Genomic DNA, 20,784 nt, shown 5'->3' on the forward strand with positions numbered 1-20,784 from the left:
CACTTGCTCGATATGTGATAGCTGTGTTTGACAAGTCCTGTAATATATGCTGCATTACCAAGCGCAATGACTTCCCGAATGGCTCATGGTTTGGTTATTGTCTCCATTTTATCTTGGAAAATGACATTTCCCAGATATTTTTCTATCTCTCTAAAGGCAATATTATTGCCATGTAATGGGTGCATTTTTGTCCTGAGCCTGAAACGGCCTCTGCGTTGTCTGGTTCTAACATTGGACACAGCGTCTGGAACAGTACAAGATGTACCGGCACAGATACAAGTTCCAGTTCTATGTAACTCCTGCTCTTCTGTCTAAACAGTTTAGACTTGGGACCCTCTGTATGCTGCGGAGCCGCGGAGCTTGTGAAAGAAACTTTTGCTGTCACCTTTCAGTGCTTCTGACAGAATGAGAATGGATGATGTCAAGGAATTACAACGCTCAGTTCGGCTTAATCCCCTATATCTTGCTCATGTCTACCTCTGGGATTTCTGATGCCTGAATAAGAACAAGCAGCCCAAAAAAGTGTAGGAAGAATGATAAAAAACTAGAGAAAATGTCAACAAAGAAAACAGCATTTTTTTTCAGAACAGTTTTTTCAAATTAAGTCACAAATACTATTTTTCTCCACCAAAAAGAACATGTCAATAAAATTGAAACATTTTTTTCTTTGTTTCTTTGTAAGGTGTGTCCAAACATTTACACAGTACTTTCTGCACATTAATATAGCAGTTATGCCTTCAATTTGTTTTTATCTTCTCCATAAAAGAACCATCTAAAGACATCACTATAAAAAAACAACTTTTTTGTCAACAATGACCCCCAGAAGTCTCATATAATATAAGGTTTAAAAAATTAAATCTGAAACTAAAAAAAACAAGCACAATTTATTAATTTATTAATTTTTCTGAAGACATGTGGCAAATTTAGAAATATATTGTCTGGGACTGTATTTTTATTTCATTTTGGGTGTGAAGATACAGTACATTCTAACAGTAGTGCTCCAGTCATGCTGTGTTCACTTCATTGTGGAAATTGGTGCACCGAGGTTTGAGTTTGGCTCCTGTAGGGAGCACAAAATATCTGTCCTATGCTGTGATTAGGAAATGCTCTGAAACCAATAAGGGGCATCAGTAACTTGGTGTGTTGTGTATTCACTGCAGAGCAAGTGTGTGTTTACTGTATATTTTACAGAGGATAAGGAGATTAAAGTCAATACTGAATTAAGCCATCTGCTTGTTTAAGAATTTGTCACTGTGGTGCAGTCTCTAAATCAATGCTGGGCCTCCTTACACAGCTGTGCTAATCATAGGAATCTCCTTTGCAGCGCATCTGCATCCCAGTCTGTTTTACATGAAAGAAGATAGTTTTGTTCTGATTGAGTAGGGGAATTTCTATTGACTACAGACCCTTTGGACTACAGTAGCTCATTCTAAGGTAAATTTACTGCACAGCAAGATAAAGACACGGGCAGGGAGGTGGGAGAGGGGCCAAAACTGCAAAAGGAGATTTACAAACATTGTGAGCTAATTTATCGTACTCCCGGAACGAAGAGGTTTTATAATACATTAGAAAATTTATAGTCTTCACCACACAGATTCCTACAGCTCTGCTGTGAAGTATCACCTCCCTGATCCAGATACCTTAAACTCATTGTGTAATGAGGTATTTCCTGTCCTCCATGCTAAATGATTTCTCCTTTCCGGTGTCCTTTTACTCTACCAAATGTGAGTTGGTAACCTCAGTAGACCCTGACTGTCAACGCTTAAGATTTTACATACTTGCTGAGATCAAATCTGCTGTCGATCTTTGTTTCATAATGAATATATTTATTTCTATTTACCTATACCATGTGTCCGTATATAACAATCTTTTACCTCTTTCTAGGGCTATAATATCTTTTTTGTTGTATGGTGTCCAAAATCTGCAACTTACATTTTACAGACAGAATTATTGTTACTGGAATATGTTATATTATGTTTGCAATAAAAAGGATATAATGAATTAGAGAAGATGAGAAAGTCATACAAACTAATATTGTTAATTATTGTAGAGGACCTAATTATTTTGAATTTCTTAGTACTTACTTGCTGTTTCAGTGGTTTAAATCTACTTGTCTATGTGCTACTGTTCAACATTCCCTTCTTTCAGTCCAGTGCACAAAAGTAATTTAATTTTCAGGATGATTTGAAATCAAGCGTGGTCGAAACAGCATAAATAAAGTAGGACGCATGATTTATTTAAGCTATGACCCAGTAGGAATGTTCTTGGCCAAACACTTTACACATTTTAAGGAAATAGATTGTCGTGATATTTACATCCCTGATCGAGATCCTGCATCTAATCTGCGTGTGCAGATTTTTCGATCAGCGAGACATTGGCTGCCTTGCCGAAAGCACCCATGGCTATTCAGTTCATAAAGACCTGTGTCTCAATCTGCAGCTTCTCAATTCATGACAAAAGCAGGACAAAGCTTTCAACACATGGATCTGTACTCTTCTCTCATGTCTTTTTTAAAATAAAAAAACATCTAACACTCTCACTCATTTGGAATATTGCAAGAGTTTTAAACATAGTCTGCTAGCCAAGTTCTTTTTAAGGACACGTTTAAGGTTGTCTGCTTTAACAAGATGTGGCGGATCTGGTTGAGGTCTCACTGTCTTGTCAGCTGCCACCTTGGTTTGATTTTGGTTGTGTGAAAAAGCAATGATGTTTGTCATTACAGTGGAAAATTTGTTTCTAGTTTTGTTTGAGGTCATTTATGAAAACCACGGAAATTAAAAGCACTTATAAAACAATCATTTGAACATAATTTGCACCATGAAAATGTGCACTATTAGCATATAAATGCTTCAAGCTCTTTCAGAAAATGTAATTACTTTTTCTTAAATTGCCCTTCATTTGGAGTTGGGCTTATCTTCACTGCCATTGTGGAGGATTATTTCTTTTAAACTTTGTGACGAAACCTTTTAAAGCAAACATCCATACACTGAAGGAAGGGTCACGTGTGAACACTCTGTTTGTACTCAAACCCTGATTGTTCACCGTGCGGGTTATTTTTAATATCCTTCTCTCGTTCGAATGAGCTATCCTTGTCGCTTTGCATTTTCTCCCTGGAAGTCTGCTGCTCGCTGACAGGACAGGGTACTAAGCCAGCCCCTGAGGGCCCTGCCGTTGTACATTATGGAGGCCTTTTTACACACACTTGATGTTAAGTGCCTTTCAGAACAAGCTCAGGAGGTACAGCAGGAGCTCTAAAAGTCTGTGCTGGAGGGCGTCTCTGGAGGATTGGTCAAATGGACAGAGTACTGTGGGTACAATGAGCATATTTTATCTGTTTCAACAGGACTACAGCAATGCTGCTCAGTACTTCTATTCTACACTGCTAGATTAATGAAACAAGGTCTCAATATCATGATTTGGTGCAAATGAATTTGCCATAAAAATGTACTTGTGGTTTTAAGAATACCCCAGCTTGTGAATTAGCTCAGTGGTTTTAAACAGTCATTCCAGTCATATTTTTCTTTTCATAGTCAATAAGGTGAATTGTTGCAACACACGATAACTTATAAGATCCTGCATTAGAAAATGGTAAGTTTGGAGATCAGTGCAAAATTGCAACCTTAAAATGTAATTACTTTTCATTTAATGATTTTTTTTTGTTTACGTAAACCTGGGTTGTTCATCTACAACAAAAGTAATGTACCCATGTCTTTGGAATCTTATTCATATTAACATTTTGCGTGTTTTTGTCAATAATAACATACACAAAAGTCCTCAGGTCTAACAGTTAATTCCGTTATTTTTATATAACAATGAGTCATTCTTCCTTCCTGGATCAGAAATATATTCATTATTCAATATGAATGAATCAGACTGGAACACAATCAACAATATGTGTACTAGCAAAGACATTGCAAATTACATTGACTGTGATTATAGATTTCTGCACATTTAACATTAAACAGAAAAATTAAATAGAAACAGTCTGCATTAATTGAAAACCACAGGCAATGCAATGACCTTTTCAAACATGCAGAATTTCTCTACATTTACTGAAAATGAAATTCATATTAAGCGGCCTGGAAGGTCAATTGATAATCATTGGAAAGCAACAAAGACAATATGTCCTGTAACCTCACAAATACTGTTTTCAATACAGAAAGCCTTTTAAAATGTGTCATTTGATTAAGTCTGGGATGACACAGCATGCTCGGAAACATGATCAAACACTTAAAAATCCTCATTCTAATTACAAGCATTAATTACTGATTTTCATTAACATTAGATAGCAAAGTTCTTGCTATGTGCTGATCTCCCTTTCATGTAATGATGGCGGCACTGAAAGCTGTTCCGAAGAGCAGTGGGTCCTTGACTTGAGGAAGGCTGTCGGCCTGCTGGGGACCCAGTGATGAGTGGAGCACCTTTCCATGGACAACAGACTTTTCTGCTCCCTTGCGATTGTCCTCCTTAAGCCAGTAATGCTTTGCTGAACAGGGAAACAACCGATGCGCCCCAATTTACCATGGTCATTTCACAAATAAAGTTGGAGTTTTATCATTTACTGGATGAAATGTCAAAAGAGTATTGAAAGAAAAATATATGATATTCCTTAACTGTAAGTTCGATCCCACCTAATACTTATTGAGGGCTGGTGTCCTTCGAGTTCTGTAGCAGAGCTGCACTCAAAGCAAAGTTTAATTGTGGAGGATGATGGAGACAACCAGTTCTGTATATTCTACCTTTGATACAGCCCAGAAACACAGACAGGTTGGAAGAAAGCCAACTCTGTCACTGGGGGTTCAGTGCATTGACGTGTTGTTTTTCAATCCCTGATCCTAATTTGCGTTTTCTCTGTCTGGTCACCTGCGTGATCATTGCTGTTGCCTTCCTTTGTGTTACCTCGCGTGTGCACGTCAGTCTGATCTGGGAACTAGCCGGAAGGGGAACGTTGACGTCTGGCCAGTGGCCTCAGCGAACGATTGCAGGCGGGATAATAAGGCTGACCCAGGTTAAGGGGGCACTTGTAACAAGGCCCTAAAATAGAAACCACATTGACATCCATGCCAGAGTCAAAGACTCTTCCTGGGCATTGTTTTATTAACCTCTCCTTTCAACTGGCAAGGCAACAGCCAAGTGTGTCTGCTGGGGTTTCTCAGGAACCAGTCTGCTGTAGAACCTGTACAGTATGCAGGATCTTTATTCCCTTGTATTCACATATACAGTGAATGTTCAGAGGAACTGGGGCTAGAGATAAGGGTGTTAATGTATTGCCCAGCTCAGAACCACCAGAATTCACATGGGATACATCAACCAAGCCTAAAACTGAATGAATGTGCCCTCCGTTGTACAATGTTGCACAGTTTTGTCCTGGTTAATTGACCTTTTTTGTAATTCTTTTGACAAATTCCACTCATAATACTTTTTTAATGAAAAACCTTTTTGTTTAAATTCTTGTTTCAGAATTTCAAAGGTGTATTGTACAGTGATGCTGGATATTCCTAATAATTTCTGTGGTGCTGTATCTAATCCCAGCATTGTATAGTGTCACAATCGTCCAGGTGATTCAAACCAGTGACTTCACTTCTGACTCCAGTCCTGATAGAAGGGACCCTCATGGAAACACCAGTAGTAAAGTGATTTCCAATAGTGCAGCACAATATTCAAATTGCATTCTTATGCACAATAAAATGAGTATTGTGTTTGACAGACTATGTAATTTATCCATGATGATTATTTGTGATTGCAAAAAGATTAGTAAAAGATTGCAGTGAAATAGTACAAGGCAAGGAGCAGCACTGTATCTGATTTTATTTGTCATTACAATTACAAATTGAATACTGTCAAGAAAAAATATTAATGCATGTATTAAAAATAATTTAATTTAAATATTTGATTTTCTCTTCACCTGTACAAAAAAGAAATGAGTCTAATATTTAATGGTCTGCATTAATTTATAGTTTTATTATCGCAAGTTGTAAACATCATATCAGGTACATTAGGTCTTGTAGTTAAGTAGAGACATCAGCTTATAAAAACAGAAATCATCCAACTCATAAATGTACGCAATTGCCTATGAAATTTTATTAAGCTTTTCTTACTTTTCCACTGTAGGCTTTCACAGTCCAACTGCCGCCAAGTTCTCCAAGTTCTCTTGTTTCTACTGCCATAGCATATTCTCACTGTTACTACGGCAAGAATAAAAGCTCAGAGTTTTGGTTTTTCGGGAGCATCATCAAAACATCCTGAAGTTATAGAGTCAACAGCAACAATCTCAATGCAGGAGGACTTGTCGGGGCTCCTGGCTGCTGACTCCTGGGCAGCTCCCTCTCCTGGTCGGGGCAGCGTGAGGCTCCTGGTCTCCATGAGGAAGACGATGAGTGGGGCTTACCGTAATCTCAGCACTTGCACAGTAATGCGGTCAGGGTATTTGTGCAGTTTGTTTGTTTCTGGAGCTGTGATTTTGGAGATATTTGACCTCAGAAGACTGTTGGCTCATCGAAAAAGGTAATGAGCCAGGCCTGGGAACAGCAAGAGTCAGACGGGGCAGCTTGTAGACGTGCACGAGGCACTGTTATAATATGCCAAGGTACTTTCCCAAGAGGTCACGCCTGCATGTCTTCTCCTGGATCAGGGCTGTGATGATACGATCGTGTTTTGTGTGATGTAGTTGCTGTGCTTGAGAAATTTGACATTTCTCTTTGGAATCTCCACTGCGTCATGGGGACGATGTTTTGAAATACTCCATTTAGGTTTATATTGCTGGGTTGTGCAATGTCTGGTTTATTACTGTAGGAGTTATTTTTTATTAATGATGGGGGCTGTTTTGGAACACTTCTGAACAATAAGAAACAATACATAATGGCCTGTTGATGGTGATACTTTGTGCTAGTTTTCTACCTCATGATCCTAAATTGACACACAAGAATTGTATTGCTGCATTCTTAATATGCCACAACAATTGAGACACAATGATATGTCTCGAGGGTGACTTTTCATATTCATGAATAATACAAAGGATAGGTTTAATAATTGAAATATGCAATGAGGAAGAGACTGTCATGTAAGTAGATGAAATACCATAGATTTACAAGAATCTATATGGAATCTATGGGCATCTGAAACTGTGAGCAAGGGAAGCTTCTTTACAGAGAGGGTTGAAGGAGTGTGAAGCAAACCATTGAAACTGATACCTTTACTCTTTTAAGAAATACCTAAGGATAAGATCCTTAGGTCATTTGGCTACTAGCAACTGAAAGAGCTAGATAAGTTGAATGGCTTTTTTCATTTATGGATAACTGCTTTACAGCTGAAGATTACTACAAAAGCTTGTCTCTTCTCTTTTGGGCATAGCTTGAGTGTTATTCCTTGCTGGAAAAGCCACAACACAAGACTCTCGCAGACTTAGGAAAAGGCAGTGGAGCAAAATGCTCATGCAGTAATGCAGAAGTTAATGATGTAGAAACATTTCACAAAAACAAAATAAGAGGCCTCGGGTGCACAGATCTCAAACCCTCCTACAGAAAAACCTGAATGTGGAGATTTGAAGAGCCGGTAACCTGACTGTTCAGTTGCAGTTTTGTGTTTTGAAGAATGTATAGTAGGTTTTTGGTGTTGGGGGCGTTTCTTTTTTTTTCAATTCATCCCAGTTTTCAAATTCTAGTTTATTTTAATTAATTTCTTCTAGACTTCTTTTCTGCTAAGTTGTTACAAAATTGTGTGTGGCACCCATGTGTTGATTTGAGCGCACCAAATCAGGACGTCCTTCCCCATGATCGCATCACCATGTGGGTCCCGCAGTCATGCCCGGCTCCCGCAGTCCCACAGAGTGCTGAGGAGGCAAACCTGACAGGACTGGTCCATTGGTTCTTGCAGAGTGCACTTTAATTGCAATGGTTTACTATTACAAAGTCAGGAGCTTTACACAGGTAATGAGAAATGGTGCACTAATTTCATTTAACAGAAGACGTTATGCAGGTATGGTAAAATGTTTGAAAGTAGAATCTGAATAATTCTTCATACAGATTTCCTTGTCTAGATTTCAATCTAAAACAGCAATACAAATTAGTTAACACAGACAAATTGCAAGCAGGAAGATGAAAAACTGTTTTTAAATGCCTGCATGTTGTCTTGTCTTGTGGATTTATTGTGTTAACAGGACACCCACTCCCTCAAAGGACTCTTAAGGTGTTGTGCAGTTGCGTGAAAATGGTTATCTGTGTGACCCTTTTGCATCAGAGTAATGATGATATAGTCATGTGTTGTTCTGGTGTTTAGACTTGTAGATGCGCCAGGAATTTGACCACATGCTTCCAGTGCCCATACCTGCTCAGGCACAATGTTTTCAGTCAGCTCTGTGAACAAGGTACTGCAGTGGAGCCATACAAATCAGCTGTCTCTACGCCGTGCTTCAGACGTTCCTTAATACCATGCTTGAGGAGTCTTGTCTTCGCTCTGTAAACTCAGTTCTAGCAGTGGAAGAAATCGTGATTGTATCGGGATTGAATCACAAGAATATTGTGTTTTAGGAAACATGCATTGCAGGTGAATTGCCAGTGCAAGGAACACAAACTTCGACACAGTCTTCTTGCTTTCTTCCAGGTACAGCAACACAGAAGTGTTGATCTCTATCTGGTGGCTTTTCAAGTCAGCTCTGCCCCTGAATTTACCGCCTGCAAATGAAAAGTTGCACAGACTGAAATGATTTCCAGTTCCAGTATTGATTTACTTTCTATTGTGGATAACAGAGGAACTTGGCTACCGCATAACAGGTTTGTCAGGTTTTTCATTTAGTTGGTTGTGAGACTCCTAAAAAAAACAGACCAAGCAGCCTCTCTGCATAAAGCAAAGATACATTAGATGTGAGAAACCCACTGTGTGATTAGTAAAAATCCATTTTCGTTATTTCTGCCGCAGAACATGAATAGTTTGTTCGGTCTGTGTCTTGAGGTGTTTCCCCCTGTGTGGATCTCAGCACAAAGGGTGCGGCCCACTGATCTCCTTTACTGCTGCAGAATTCGTCCTTTAGGTAGTTCAGCAACCAATTTGCATATCCTACTTTAAGCCAATGAGCTTCAGTATGGGATGGGATGAGCAAAGTTCTCAAAGGTACGGTGACTTTTTTTCACTAATCTTGGACTGGTTAGATTAGTATGCAGCAAAACTGTGTTAGAACTGTCTGGCTGACTCCATACGGCTGGTAAGTTACAGGCATAACTTTGTGTCATATTCAACCGCTTTGCTTGTTTTTCGGAGAAAGAATATAGTTTCTGTCGCTGATCTACAATCGTGTTGCATTATGTTATGAGCCTAGTACTGAACATGTTAATTAACCATGCTGTTACAAACCATGTACATCTTAATTGTGATCAGATGCCTCAGTGAAATCCACCGATGTAGGTTTGTATCATTTCACGCAGCTTGTGTTTAAAAACACACTGTTTAAAAAGTGTTCCATTGATTCTAATCAATGATTTTCACTTGTAGTTTTCTAAAGACTGTCTGTATTTCTTCAGAAACCTTAAGTAGGTTAAGACAGACTGTGACAGAAATGAGAATCCAAATCCCTCTACCCTAGGAAGTGTTGCATTAATGGAGTCTATGTGCTCACGTACAGAGAGACAGATAAACAGCTGATACAAAATTCAACGTTTTAATATATAGAGCACCAGCATCACTTCTTTCTGCACACGAGTAAATATCTACCTTGCAAGATTTTAATTAAAAATGAAAAAATCTGCACACTATATTTGAAGAATGTAGTTGTTAATCTCTTATGTACTGTGCAAAAGTGTCGTATATTGTGTCAGCCTTTGAGTGAGTCATCATTAGACAAAAGAGTATTGGATTTGCTATGATCCATGTATGACGCACAGCTTAGTAACAAACTTCCTCCCCTTCAGTGCCGCACATAGCTGTCCTTTCTTGTTTGAAAAGCAAAGCACTCTGGAGACATTTGTATCCCATCTTTTATCTTCACAATCTTCACAATCTAGTCATGCAGCAGCAGTGCGGTTAATATATCCTGCAGTTTCATTTCAGTGCAGGAACCATATAGTCTGCACAAGCAATACAATAAACCAGAGCAGCATTAGGCCACAGTGCAGGTAAGTGCAGGTCAATGTGCTACACAGAAAGCATCTGGCATTCTTACTCTCTCTTGGTGCTTGAAATATAAATAACCACTGATCATATGAAATGCACTGCTTTTTCTTCTGAAGTCACATTTGTACCTTGACCATTCAGTTTGCTCAACAAGCAGCAGAGAGGTGCAATTACTTTAATCCAGCATGGTTCATAGCTACTGCAGGAACATTGTTTGAGACAAAGAAAGGCTTACTTTGGGGGCGAGGTGTGCTTTCCCGTTCGGAACAGGCAAGGTGCTGTACTGTGTTGTTGGGGTTGATACTGTATGACAGGGAACTCTCACCAGTTCTGCTGTTTCTTCCTTTCACATTGCTCCAGTGCTAGCCAAGAGTTACCTTAGGTTTCAAAGATTAGGAATGATGTGATATATATTTATTTTTTCCACGTTCCATTCTCTTTAAATCTGAGTTGTTTTCGATAACCTGGAATAAAGCAGGCTCTTGACTTTTGATTCTTTGTTATTCCGACGTGCGCGCTAGACCTTTGATTGCCATGGTTACCGCTAGCTGCAGGCAGGCCCTGCTCTCCCTCCGGCTGTTGGGTTGTTTGTGAGGAATAAGCCAGGCTGACGGGGGGAATGAAAAGGCTGAGCATGAAGAAGCAGCAGGGTTCAAACTAAAGCACACGGGGACAAGAGACAATTCAGTATGGAAACTCAGAGAGAAATCAAATCTGCAGCACTGGGGTATACAGTTTGAGCAAGAGGGCTGATACAGTTTTACATTTTGAGTATAACAAATATTTACCAGCACCGTCTAACCTAATAGCATAATTTTGAGGCTGAGGATTATATTTTTTAACTGTAACTGTTGCACATTAACACCTTCTTGGGATTACAACAAAACACAACTTTTCACTGATTTTTTTTGCCCGTAAGATTTCCAAAGGATAAACCCCTCGAAGCTGACACAGAGCAGCTGCACGACATTCCCATTACTGTAACAATGTTTAATTTTGTGAAAAGAAGACAAATGATTCACAAGAGTAAACGATCTCTTAGGGCTCTGAACAGGCCTGAGCTGACTTCGTTTCAGGATAGGGGCTCTCAGAATGTCATTCCTCTGCCGTGTTGCAGTTTTCTTAATCCACTTTAGAAAAACAATTTTCTGATGTGACAGAAACTGTCGTACTTGTAATGTTGAAATGTTAAGCACTTTACATAACCTAGGCAAAACTTCTAATTCTACCATTAGTGCTGATGATTATTTTTATTTTTTTTTTATTTTCTGATGTTTGTCTCACAGCCCAGAACATAGATCAGATTCAGTTCCTCATCTCAAGTGGAACATGAGCTTCTCCACAGATGTTCTAAGGTTTTTTCACATTTGTCTACAGTCTCCATGTGACTTGAGCCAGAGAGCATAGTGAGGGTCTTCATCGTTGTCGAGTTAACTTTTTAGAAAGCAAACAAGTAACACTTGACATTAATGAGCCACTATACTATATATTGCTATAGACAGTCTATGAATAGGGCATTAACTATACACTTATGTAACCTTCTTATGAAAACCTTCTGCAGAAAAGCCATAGGGTTACATGTGTGGATCAGGCTGTGGTCAGGATTAGTGGTGAGTTACTAGCATGCAGTTGGTCTTTTGTGTATTTGTGTTTGTCCTACAATTGACAGTTTGTTAATATGTTCCATTTATAAAATTTTCATTAATCTGTCTTCTGCAACCTCTTATCCAAAGGGTTGCTTTTTATTATGCCTGCTAACATACTAAGAAAGGTAAACGAAGCACTTTCAGAATGAGAAGAACACACTCAAATAAATAAAGTTTTGTAACAAGCTACTCAGCTGGTACAGAGTCTGATATTAAAGGTTATTATGAGGTGCCTTATTTCTGAGAAATGCCTCCAGACAGTGCAGCACAGCAGTTCACTGCAATAGCCAGGCACACTGTTTGGATACCTTTCTCCAGGTGTGCCTGTAGTTCTGATGTATCGGGACGAGTCACGACAAGCTGGAAGGTTTTGCAACTCTATTACAGCCAGTCAGCAGCTGGGAACTGAGGTCTTGTTCTGCACACAGCAGATAAGATCGCTCTGGTGCAGCTTTAGAGCCAGGCTGAGTGTGTGACTCTGGAAGCGTAGGTCTGCACAAGAGATCCAAAGATCTCCAAACTCAAGGAAATCCTGGAAAATTAATGAATATCCTCCTTGTATAGTACATCTACTGCATGCCAACAGCACATTTCGGCAAATATACGTAGAGTCTGTGAGAAATTCTTTATGTTGTTGCTTATTTTCATTGTACTAATACCATGCAAGGAAAATGTTAAATAGGTGAAACTACAAAACTACATATGACGGACTGGGCACATGAGTTTGCCCGGGACGTTCTGAATCTGACCTCAGATCTGCAGGGCATGACACCAATGACCAACAGAGACTAAGGGCTCTGCCCTGCAAGCTTATTAGACACAGTGTTGGATCGTCCGTGAATTTCAGGTCAGATCACATTTTTTCCTGACTGATTGAAAGCGGAATGAGCTTCTGCATGTCAGGGCTGATTTATGTGAATAATGATGAGGACGCCAGCAGAGTTCCTGGGCTGGACCTGTTTCTGTGAGTCAGAGCAACTGAGTGATAAGTGGGGGATTACACATGACAGCCACTGACAGTGAAAAGAAACAGCCGCATTTGGTCCAGTAAAGCAGAAGAGCCTGGGTTACCCTCCATATTTTCTGATGCTAGCTTTGCTAAAGTGCAAACGTTAATCTGTGAAATGTTTTGGTTTCTGCCAGCCTCATACTGCAAACACTGGGATGCAGTTCCTCTGATTGGATGACATAAAAGCCAATGTTCTGTTCATGAGCCCCAGTGACAGAGACTAAAGTTGACTTGTGTGTTGCTGTGCCTTCCTGGATGTTTTTTGTGTTGTGTGCAGAGACAGTAATATGAAACAGGCCAAGGCAGAGGGAAAATGAATTAATAATTATGGACTTGAACATTTACTGTATACACTGAGCACTTGGATCAAATGGATTCAAGGATGTTATCTTCAGTGTGTATCTTTGCCGGAGAGGAAACCCAACCGTGAAAACATGATTAAAAACAGGACACTCGCTGTGATAAGACATAGCAAGTATTTCAGCAAAAACTGCACCTCTAAAAACATTACTGCCTACATCGTGTCTAACTGAACATTTTCAGTCTGGGATTGTAAACCTCTTGAGCTGGGATCCTTCTCTGTGTATCTGTGTAACATGACAGGACATCAAAGATCTGATGTGCTGATAAATCTCTACCGTGTCTGGTTAGATCCAGGCTTCACACTTTTTCATTCATTTCTTAGAGGTTTGTTGTGTGTGGACTGCTCTCGGCTGCCATGACATCAGCCATGAAATAGTTCGACATCCTGAAGTATAAAACACATTTCACACATCTTCCTCGTTCCTGCTGATGGACGTGTGGACGAGAGACAGGACCTCCTCTTGATGGAAAATTTTAAAGCTCTGTATGTTCCCAACCCAAACAGAAAAAACAGATGCCGATAAAACCTCCTGATACGGCTGCATTACTTATTTCCTGCCGTCACATGTTTAACCTTTTGTAACAGGCAAAACTTCATATTAGGATGCAGTTTATAAATGTTGTATCAATGTTTTACACGTACCTAATGGATGCTAAGTAAATGTATATCAATAAATAGCAAACAGTACAGGTTAGAAAAGCCTAGTTATTTAGGTAACATTATTCTGTCAATATTGTACGTTTTAGTAATAATTGGAAAGTACTGCTAATTTTCAACGACTCGCCTGTAGTGCTTCAACTGCTGCTACAGAGACTCCTTCAGCAGGACCCCAGAGGACAGAGCACGGGGGGGGGGGTGACTCCACACAGGAGGTGCAGGTGGAAAAGCTGGTGCAGCTGGGGCTTGACTCAGCACTTTCCTGGCAACCAGCCCCATCTGATAACCACTGTGCCACCCAGTCCCACCTTTCTTTTATCAGAGGTGATAAAAAGTGCCAACGGGCTCTATCAACCTTTGTAACTCCAAGCAGGACTGAGGACTGAATTATTAACACTTTTTTTAACTTCAGAGTTTTCCCCACCTGGTGTCCACCCAAGGCAGCCAATCAGCATGGAGCTCTGCCCGAGGCAGCCAATCAGCATGGAGCTCTGCCTGAGGCAGCCAGTCAGCAGTTAGTTCCTTAATGTGTTAGAATGAGTTAGACTCCCATCAGTTAGGCCAAGAACATGTGGAAAACTCAGAGCCTGTCAGTCACAAAAGAGGAGGAGAACATAAATCGTGCTTTTCCTAGACATCCCCATCCTCCCTGTTCCACAGAATTCTATTACATTTTAATCTAGCAATAGGCAGATATCTGGGGGACCATGCAGGTCGATTGAGATTGCTTATCATTCATTTACAAAGGAGATTGTTATTGATATTTCCAGCACTGTAAAAAAATGAGTTTCTGAAGGATTCAATATCATTGCCTGCTCAATACTGCAAAATCAAATAAAAAAAACCTTTGCAGTTTTGGACAGTGCATCTGTCTGGGACAGAAGGGGATAATGCTGTGGTTGGAAATCTTTTCTCAGCCATTTACACTCTACGTATAGTAGTATGTGACTGTTTTAGAATGAGTAGACTCTTAACAAAGGCTAAAGATGAGACATTGAACTGAGGTCCTGACTACTTGTCCATAAGAGTAGGAGTATTGACTCCTGGATACATTCCTCCCTGGGGCTGTACAGTCAGGATGTCATGCTTTGCTGTGAAAGGGTGCTGCTGGCTCAGAATGTCTGCTAAGCATCACCCAGGAGGTAGGAGGTAGATGAAGTGGATCTCCTCCTGTATCTTTTGGATCCTTTTGGATGAAAAGAGCTACACAAATACAAACGTTCAAGCACATACTTTAACTGTCTGTTTTAGTTTTCTACAAATCTTTACCATTGTCCTTTTTTGAAATATTTGTTATCAATGTATTTTGTTTTCTTCATTGTGCAGGTGTGAACACCAGCCACGTAATCTTCTTTTTTTTGTTTTTATCGACTCAGAAAAGTATTTACCTCTTATCTTTCTCATAGACAGGAGTCACGTGCACATGTGAAATGTGCTGAGTCTCCCGTTTGTGAACTGAACCCCTGCAGAACTGCTTTGGACTCTGGTGTGCCTCTGTTCCGCCTCACCATGAGCCAGCTGGAAGCAATGGGAGAAGCCGAAGCCATCCCAAATGATCTGTGCTCCACTTGTGGCCAGCGGCACCTTCCAGAGGAAAACCACGAATACAGCTACCAAGATGAAGTGGACGATGACCTCATCTGCCACATCTGCTTGCAGCCCTTGATTCAGCCAATAGATACCCCATGTGGTCACACCTACTGCACAGAATGCCTTACAAACTTCCTCCTGGAGAAGGACTTCTGTCCTGTGGATAGGGAACCCCTCATGCTGCAGACCTGCAAGAAGTCCAGCATCTTGGTTAACAAACTGCTGGACAAGCTGCTAGTTCACTGTCCCCTGACTGAACACTGCATGGAGACTGTACAGAGATGTGACCTTGAAGCGCACTTGAAGAACAGGTTAGACTACAGATTTCTACTCTGGTTCTTGCATTTCTTATGGGTTAACCTGATAGATACCATGATATTAATCCAGATTGTATCGCCGTCTCCCAGGGTATATTCCCATGACTTTGGTGTAGTTCCAGAGGCTCAGGAGGCCTCCTTTCAGTCTCACAAGCATTGCTCCAATGCTGAAAGCTTATCTCTAAACCTGCTCCTCCTACTGAATGCGGGAATTACTGAGTCCATCTTCTGTCCCTCAGGGCTGTCAGGGAGATGCGATTCATATTTTCCAGGGACTTGGAATCACCCTTTGAAATTTATTTAAATTCTGTTTTCAACATTATGCTTTCTCTGTGTGATCCCCTGTGGACAGCTAGCAATTAACTGTAAGATGTGATTTAATCAGATTCAGCTTTCATCTGAACTAATTCTAATCTAAATATTTATTCTTCATTGTTTTGAAGTCAATAGCTTTGAAATGTGTTTCATTTGTCTGACATTTTGAATCATTAATACAAATAGCCCAAAGGACTGCAGTGGTAATTACCCAGCAAGCCAAATAAAATCCTTAATTTAAATTCTAGATTAATAATCACATTCACCCTCTGTTCCATACTTCTGAAAATAATATGCAGCTCACAGTCTCTGGATCCCCTGACTCTCCTCCTCATCACCTGCATCAGGAATTCTCTTTTCACTGTTTTCTTTTAATTAACTTGCAGGCAAAATGAAATTATGTCTTTATCAATAATTGAGAGTTTTTTTTTTCTTAAATTTAACAAGGTAATGATCTGAATAACAAAAGCTGTTCTACTTAAGCTGACTGGAGATCACAATGTCACAAGTGCCCAGGCTTCCAGCACTACCTCTGTGAAAAGTTGCTCCTAATTAGTGTTCTTACTTTGGAGCTTAAGGGTTTGTAAAGCCTGAAGTCAATTTCAGGTAGATGAAGATTCAGAGTTAAGTAAAATGGTTATCCACGTATGCAGCACTGTACCTTTTAAACACCACGTTCGTGCACATCAACGTCACCCCTGGCCATTCCATGGCAATGTCCCTGAACTGCAGCTGTAATACCGACTGTCCCGATCACACGTGCTGTCCTCTGACGAAAGAGACAAGTCGGTCTGTGATTGGACATGCACTTATTACCCTCTCCCTCTGGTCACACAACACTCATCAGCTCACTTCAGAGTAGAGATGTGCTCTATGACGAGCCCCCCGCCAGGCAGAGAATGGGATACCTCGACCTCCTGCCTGCAGGGCAGACACGTCACTTCTGCTGAAAAGGAAGGTCCCAATTAGTGGGATTGAAGACAGTGTCATTGAGCACAGGCTGACCAGTAACAGCCTTCATAGCTTCTGCTCTGAACAGTGACAAATTACTTCCTACCACAGACAGCTAAATCATAGCTCAGCTCTTCACCTCCCTGACACTCAGACACTAAACTTTCAACTTATCTGAACTCTTCCTGAAGCAAAGCCTCAGCACTAGCATAATGCCTGGTGCCTTAAATTGCAGTCCTGGCATCTTATTATATCAATGAATAGAAAGAATGAAACGCCTGTGACGTATGATTTCTGTAACATTCTGTTATTGATAATACCTAATTCCCTACATTACTTTAATGGTTTTTATGACATCAATAAATATCTAAGAAGATTGCTTTACCACAGCAGTTTTTAAAGTTTGTATGTACAGTAGGTGACAGATATAGGCACAGTGGTTCACTCTGGGGTAAATCAACAGGGGAGTGAGGCAGTAGAGTGGCTCAGTCTGGGGTAAATAAGCAGGAGAGTGGGGCAGTAGAGTGGCGCAGAGCCCAGGGGCTCTGGAGTCCTGAGCAGAGGTGTGTGTGCTCACATCCCTGGCTACAGCTGTTGTTCCCTAGATCAACGTACTCCAACCTCATAGCTCCCACAGGGTGAACTGTGGCTGTTATCACCATTATCATTTTATGAGGGAGAAATACATGATTATAACTCTTTGTAAGCTTCTTTGCATAAAAACATTAGTCCTTGCACTTGTGAGACTAGACCAGTTTTCTGTTGTCTTTATTCTGTCATATCTCCTTCAGACCTTATTGAGCTAAATATTGACCTGGCAATAACCTGCCATAATTTTCAAGAGTTTTTCTATTGATGAATTTTAGATTTCAGTGGCTCAGTCCTTCAGTATCTCCAGACAAGAGAAAAAGCAGGGTAAATATCTATAACATCCAGCTATCGGGGAGTGTACTTTATACGCACGGCATAAAAAGCACTGCAAACAGCTGCAGGAACTACAGACGCTAATGTTCCCACTTACTGAGTTGCTCCACATCTGCTCATTAAGATTGTGCCCAATATTCAGGACTATCTATTCAGCAACAACGATGAGCTCACACATAGCAGGCACCCTGAAAATCCCTCCTGTGAACAGATGCGAGGGTGCAAAGTGCTAACTCCATCATCACTGTAAGAATGAACCGATCGCCCCAAGACAGCCTTGTAGAACAACGTTATTATGGAAAACCATCAGCTTGAAACCTTTTGTAACGGTGTTGATATGCACAGTGACTCACCAGGAGAAAAGTGAAAAACAGAGCCGCTGTGGCGGGGGTGATGTCAATGACAGTTTAATCAACACATTAACATCTCAACTCAAAAAGCAAACATTTGCTGATGGAAGAATTAAGTACTGTTTCACATTTCAGAAAATGTTTCTGCATAGATTTAACCAGCCGAGGGGAGAAAATGCTGAAAGCTAGACAGGAAGAGCTACAATCGAGAGTCCACTCGGCCCATGTAGCTTATCTGGCGGTTAATAGATCATTGACCCCTGGATCTATCTGTTTCTTGAAACAAAATATGGGCATTGACATTTGAAGATGGTCTGTGAAACTTAGGAATAAGAATCGAGTCATTTAATTGAATCTCTGAATGATAGCAAGAGCTCTGTGGTATAAAGAGCTCAAGAGATACTCCCCTGAATGTAGATTTTCCTACATTTCCAGGAACAAACGAAGATGGCGTTGCCTGAGTTTAGCCTGTATTGTACAGATGCAAACATGTTTTGTAAATACGACATCTTTGTGTTCTTTTAAGAAATCAAAGATAATTTTGTCTGAATGAACAGATGAGACCCCTGTGCAAGTTTGAAATACTTCGAGAGCTCATCCCAGCCGCACGGCTGCGGACCTGTGAGTTTGGTCTGGAAGAGGGCGGAGTTGTCTTTAAATGGAATTACAACAGTGGCATTATTCACTACTGGTTCCAGAGTTTCAAGACTTTCACTGTGAACGTGACAGTCTGAATTCACGAGAGCCGTCCACTCAGGCACGGTGCTGAGCTGCTGTTTGTGAGCGAACGGGCAGACAGCTTTTTCAGGTTTGCCTTCGAGAAGGGGAGCCTCCTCTGTTCTTCGGGGGAGCTGGGGCTTTCATGCTCTCTTCAATTTCACCCTTTAAACCCCCTTTTGAAGAGAAACGGAGTCCTAGTAAAAGGAAGGCATTATGGAGAAAAAAAAACCCACTTCAGATTCTCCATTCAGAAAAGAAGCCCCTGTTTTAGTAATGAATATTGATTCGCAGAGTGGTTTTTTTTTTTTGTTACTCATGTAGGCTGTTTCTTGTAAGCAGGACCAATCTGCGCGTGGGGGAACTTCCCAACGCTGCAGAAAGGGGTAAGGGGATGGGGAGCCCAGCTGACAGCCAGCCCCGGTGGGCTTGTGTGCCCCCCCAGGCGGGGGAGGTGAGCGGTCGTGCCCTAGATGGCCGAGTGACCAATGAGAGCAGTGGCCAAGCCCCCGCAGCCCCCAGAGCACCCTTCCGTCAGCGCGAGCTTGGTTAGCTCTCTTTGCCTCGCAGTGGTTTGTGCTGCAGTATAAGTCACTGTCTCGCCAGCCCTCCTATGCTGGTCCTACACAATCACGTCTGTCCGCCCATCTGACAGTCAGATCAGCTAATCCTCTTACGCTTCAGCGATGTTCAGCACAGATTAGTTTAAGAGATCTAAATCAGATTCCAAATGTGCCACCTTTTTTTTCTTTTGACTGAGATGACAAGGGAGTCTTAAAAAAGGGGGAACTCATTAAGAACCAGGATAAGATTGCAGTGTCCCGACGAGAAAGGGAGAGAAAGCACGGCGAGATCTCCAGTGCACCAGGAGCCCATTGCAATGAAGGCTCTCCTGCTGCTGGTCTTACCCTGGCTTAGTCCCGCAAACTACACAGACAATGTGGGCAACCTGCACTTCCTGTACTCAGAGCTGTGAGTAGCGCACCTACTCTCGATCTGTTTCAGCTTTTTTTTTCACTACTTGGATTATTAGAATTTTTTGAAATTGTACTTTAATCAAACCATCATTGCAAAAGTTTATTGGTCTCTTAAGCTCTGCAGTTTGGTTGGGAGGAGTGAGACTAGACTAGCAGCCAGCTTGCATGCCTTTGTGTGCACCGCGTGAGAAGCGTTGAGTTTTGATCAGATAGAAATGTAAAGTGTTGCTGCTCTGTGGAGATGCGTGTGTCTTTCGCTGGAGCAGCAGTGCATCTGTCAGAATATTGCAATGGAAGCTGGTTTGTGCATCCTGGCAGGGGAGACATGAGCTACAGTTTGTCAACGTGATGTAATTTAATAATGTGTCAGAAACAAATTAAAGTAAGTGCTCTAAATTCCTTGTTCAGCTGCATGTTTCGTGTTTTGTAGAGAGTTGGTAAAACTGCTGCCTTAAAGCTGAGTATCTGTTGTATGACTATTGTTGTTTTTTGTTGTCGGATTCTGAAGCCCCATTCAGTTTCTGTTGTTGTGAATTCCAGATAGATTTTGAGCTCAATGCGCTTCCTGAAACACCTCCTCCCTTCGGTTTTCTGAATGGATATACACAGCTAGCCTTCAGTTATACAAAATGATGAGATATTAATTAGCAAGGATTATTTTTATAAAAAGAACACAGCCTAAGTGGGATTTAAAATTTAAATGAACTGCAGAATAATGCAGTTTGTCCTGGAATCCTGTCTTCATGACATTTACAGTACCTGGAAACTCTCTGGACAATTTTTGTTTATAAATGATGCTGCCTATATACCTTTTATCACCATTTTTTTATTTTACTGAATATAAAAGTCAGGAAAATGTTTCACTT

General features: G+C 40.8%; 1 protein-coding gene across 3 annotated transcripts in view; it reads left to right on the forward strand.

Moving 5' to 3' along the window:
• The first annotated feature begins 9,089 nt into the window (after positions 1-9,089).
• Positions 9,090-20,784, forward strand: part of lnx1 (ligand of numb-protein X 1) — a 46,842-nt gene continuing 35,147 nt past the window's right edge. The window contains exons 1-2 of one of the 3 annotated variants that reach the window (XM_088628381.1): positions 9,090-9,196; positions 15,184-15,678. In XM_088628381.1, the coding sequence (XP_088484507.1) occupies positions 15,287-15,678 (392 nt within the window). In that variant the 5' untranslated portion in view covers positions 9,090-9,196; positions 15,184-15,286. Of the gene's footprint in view, positions 9,197-15,183; positions 15,679-19,544; positions 19,914-20,784 lie in introns of those variants that run through there. The other 2 variants (XM_088628539.1, XM_088628459.1) reach the window with 2 other exon arrangements.

Source organism: Lepisosteus platostomus, chromosome 1 (genome assembly GCF_059453375.1).
Source record: "Lepisosteus platostomus isolate fLepPlt1 chromosome 1, fLepPlt1.hap1, whole genome shotgun sequence".
In the NCBI taxonomy this organism is placed as follows: Eukaryota; Metazoa; Chordata; class Actinopteri; order Semionotiformes; family Lepisosteidae; genus Lepisosteus; species Lepisosteus platostomus.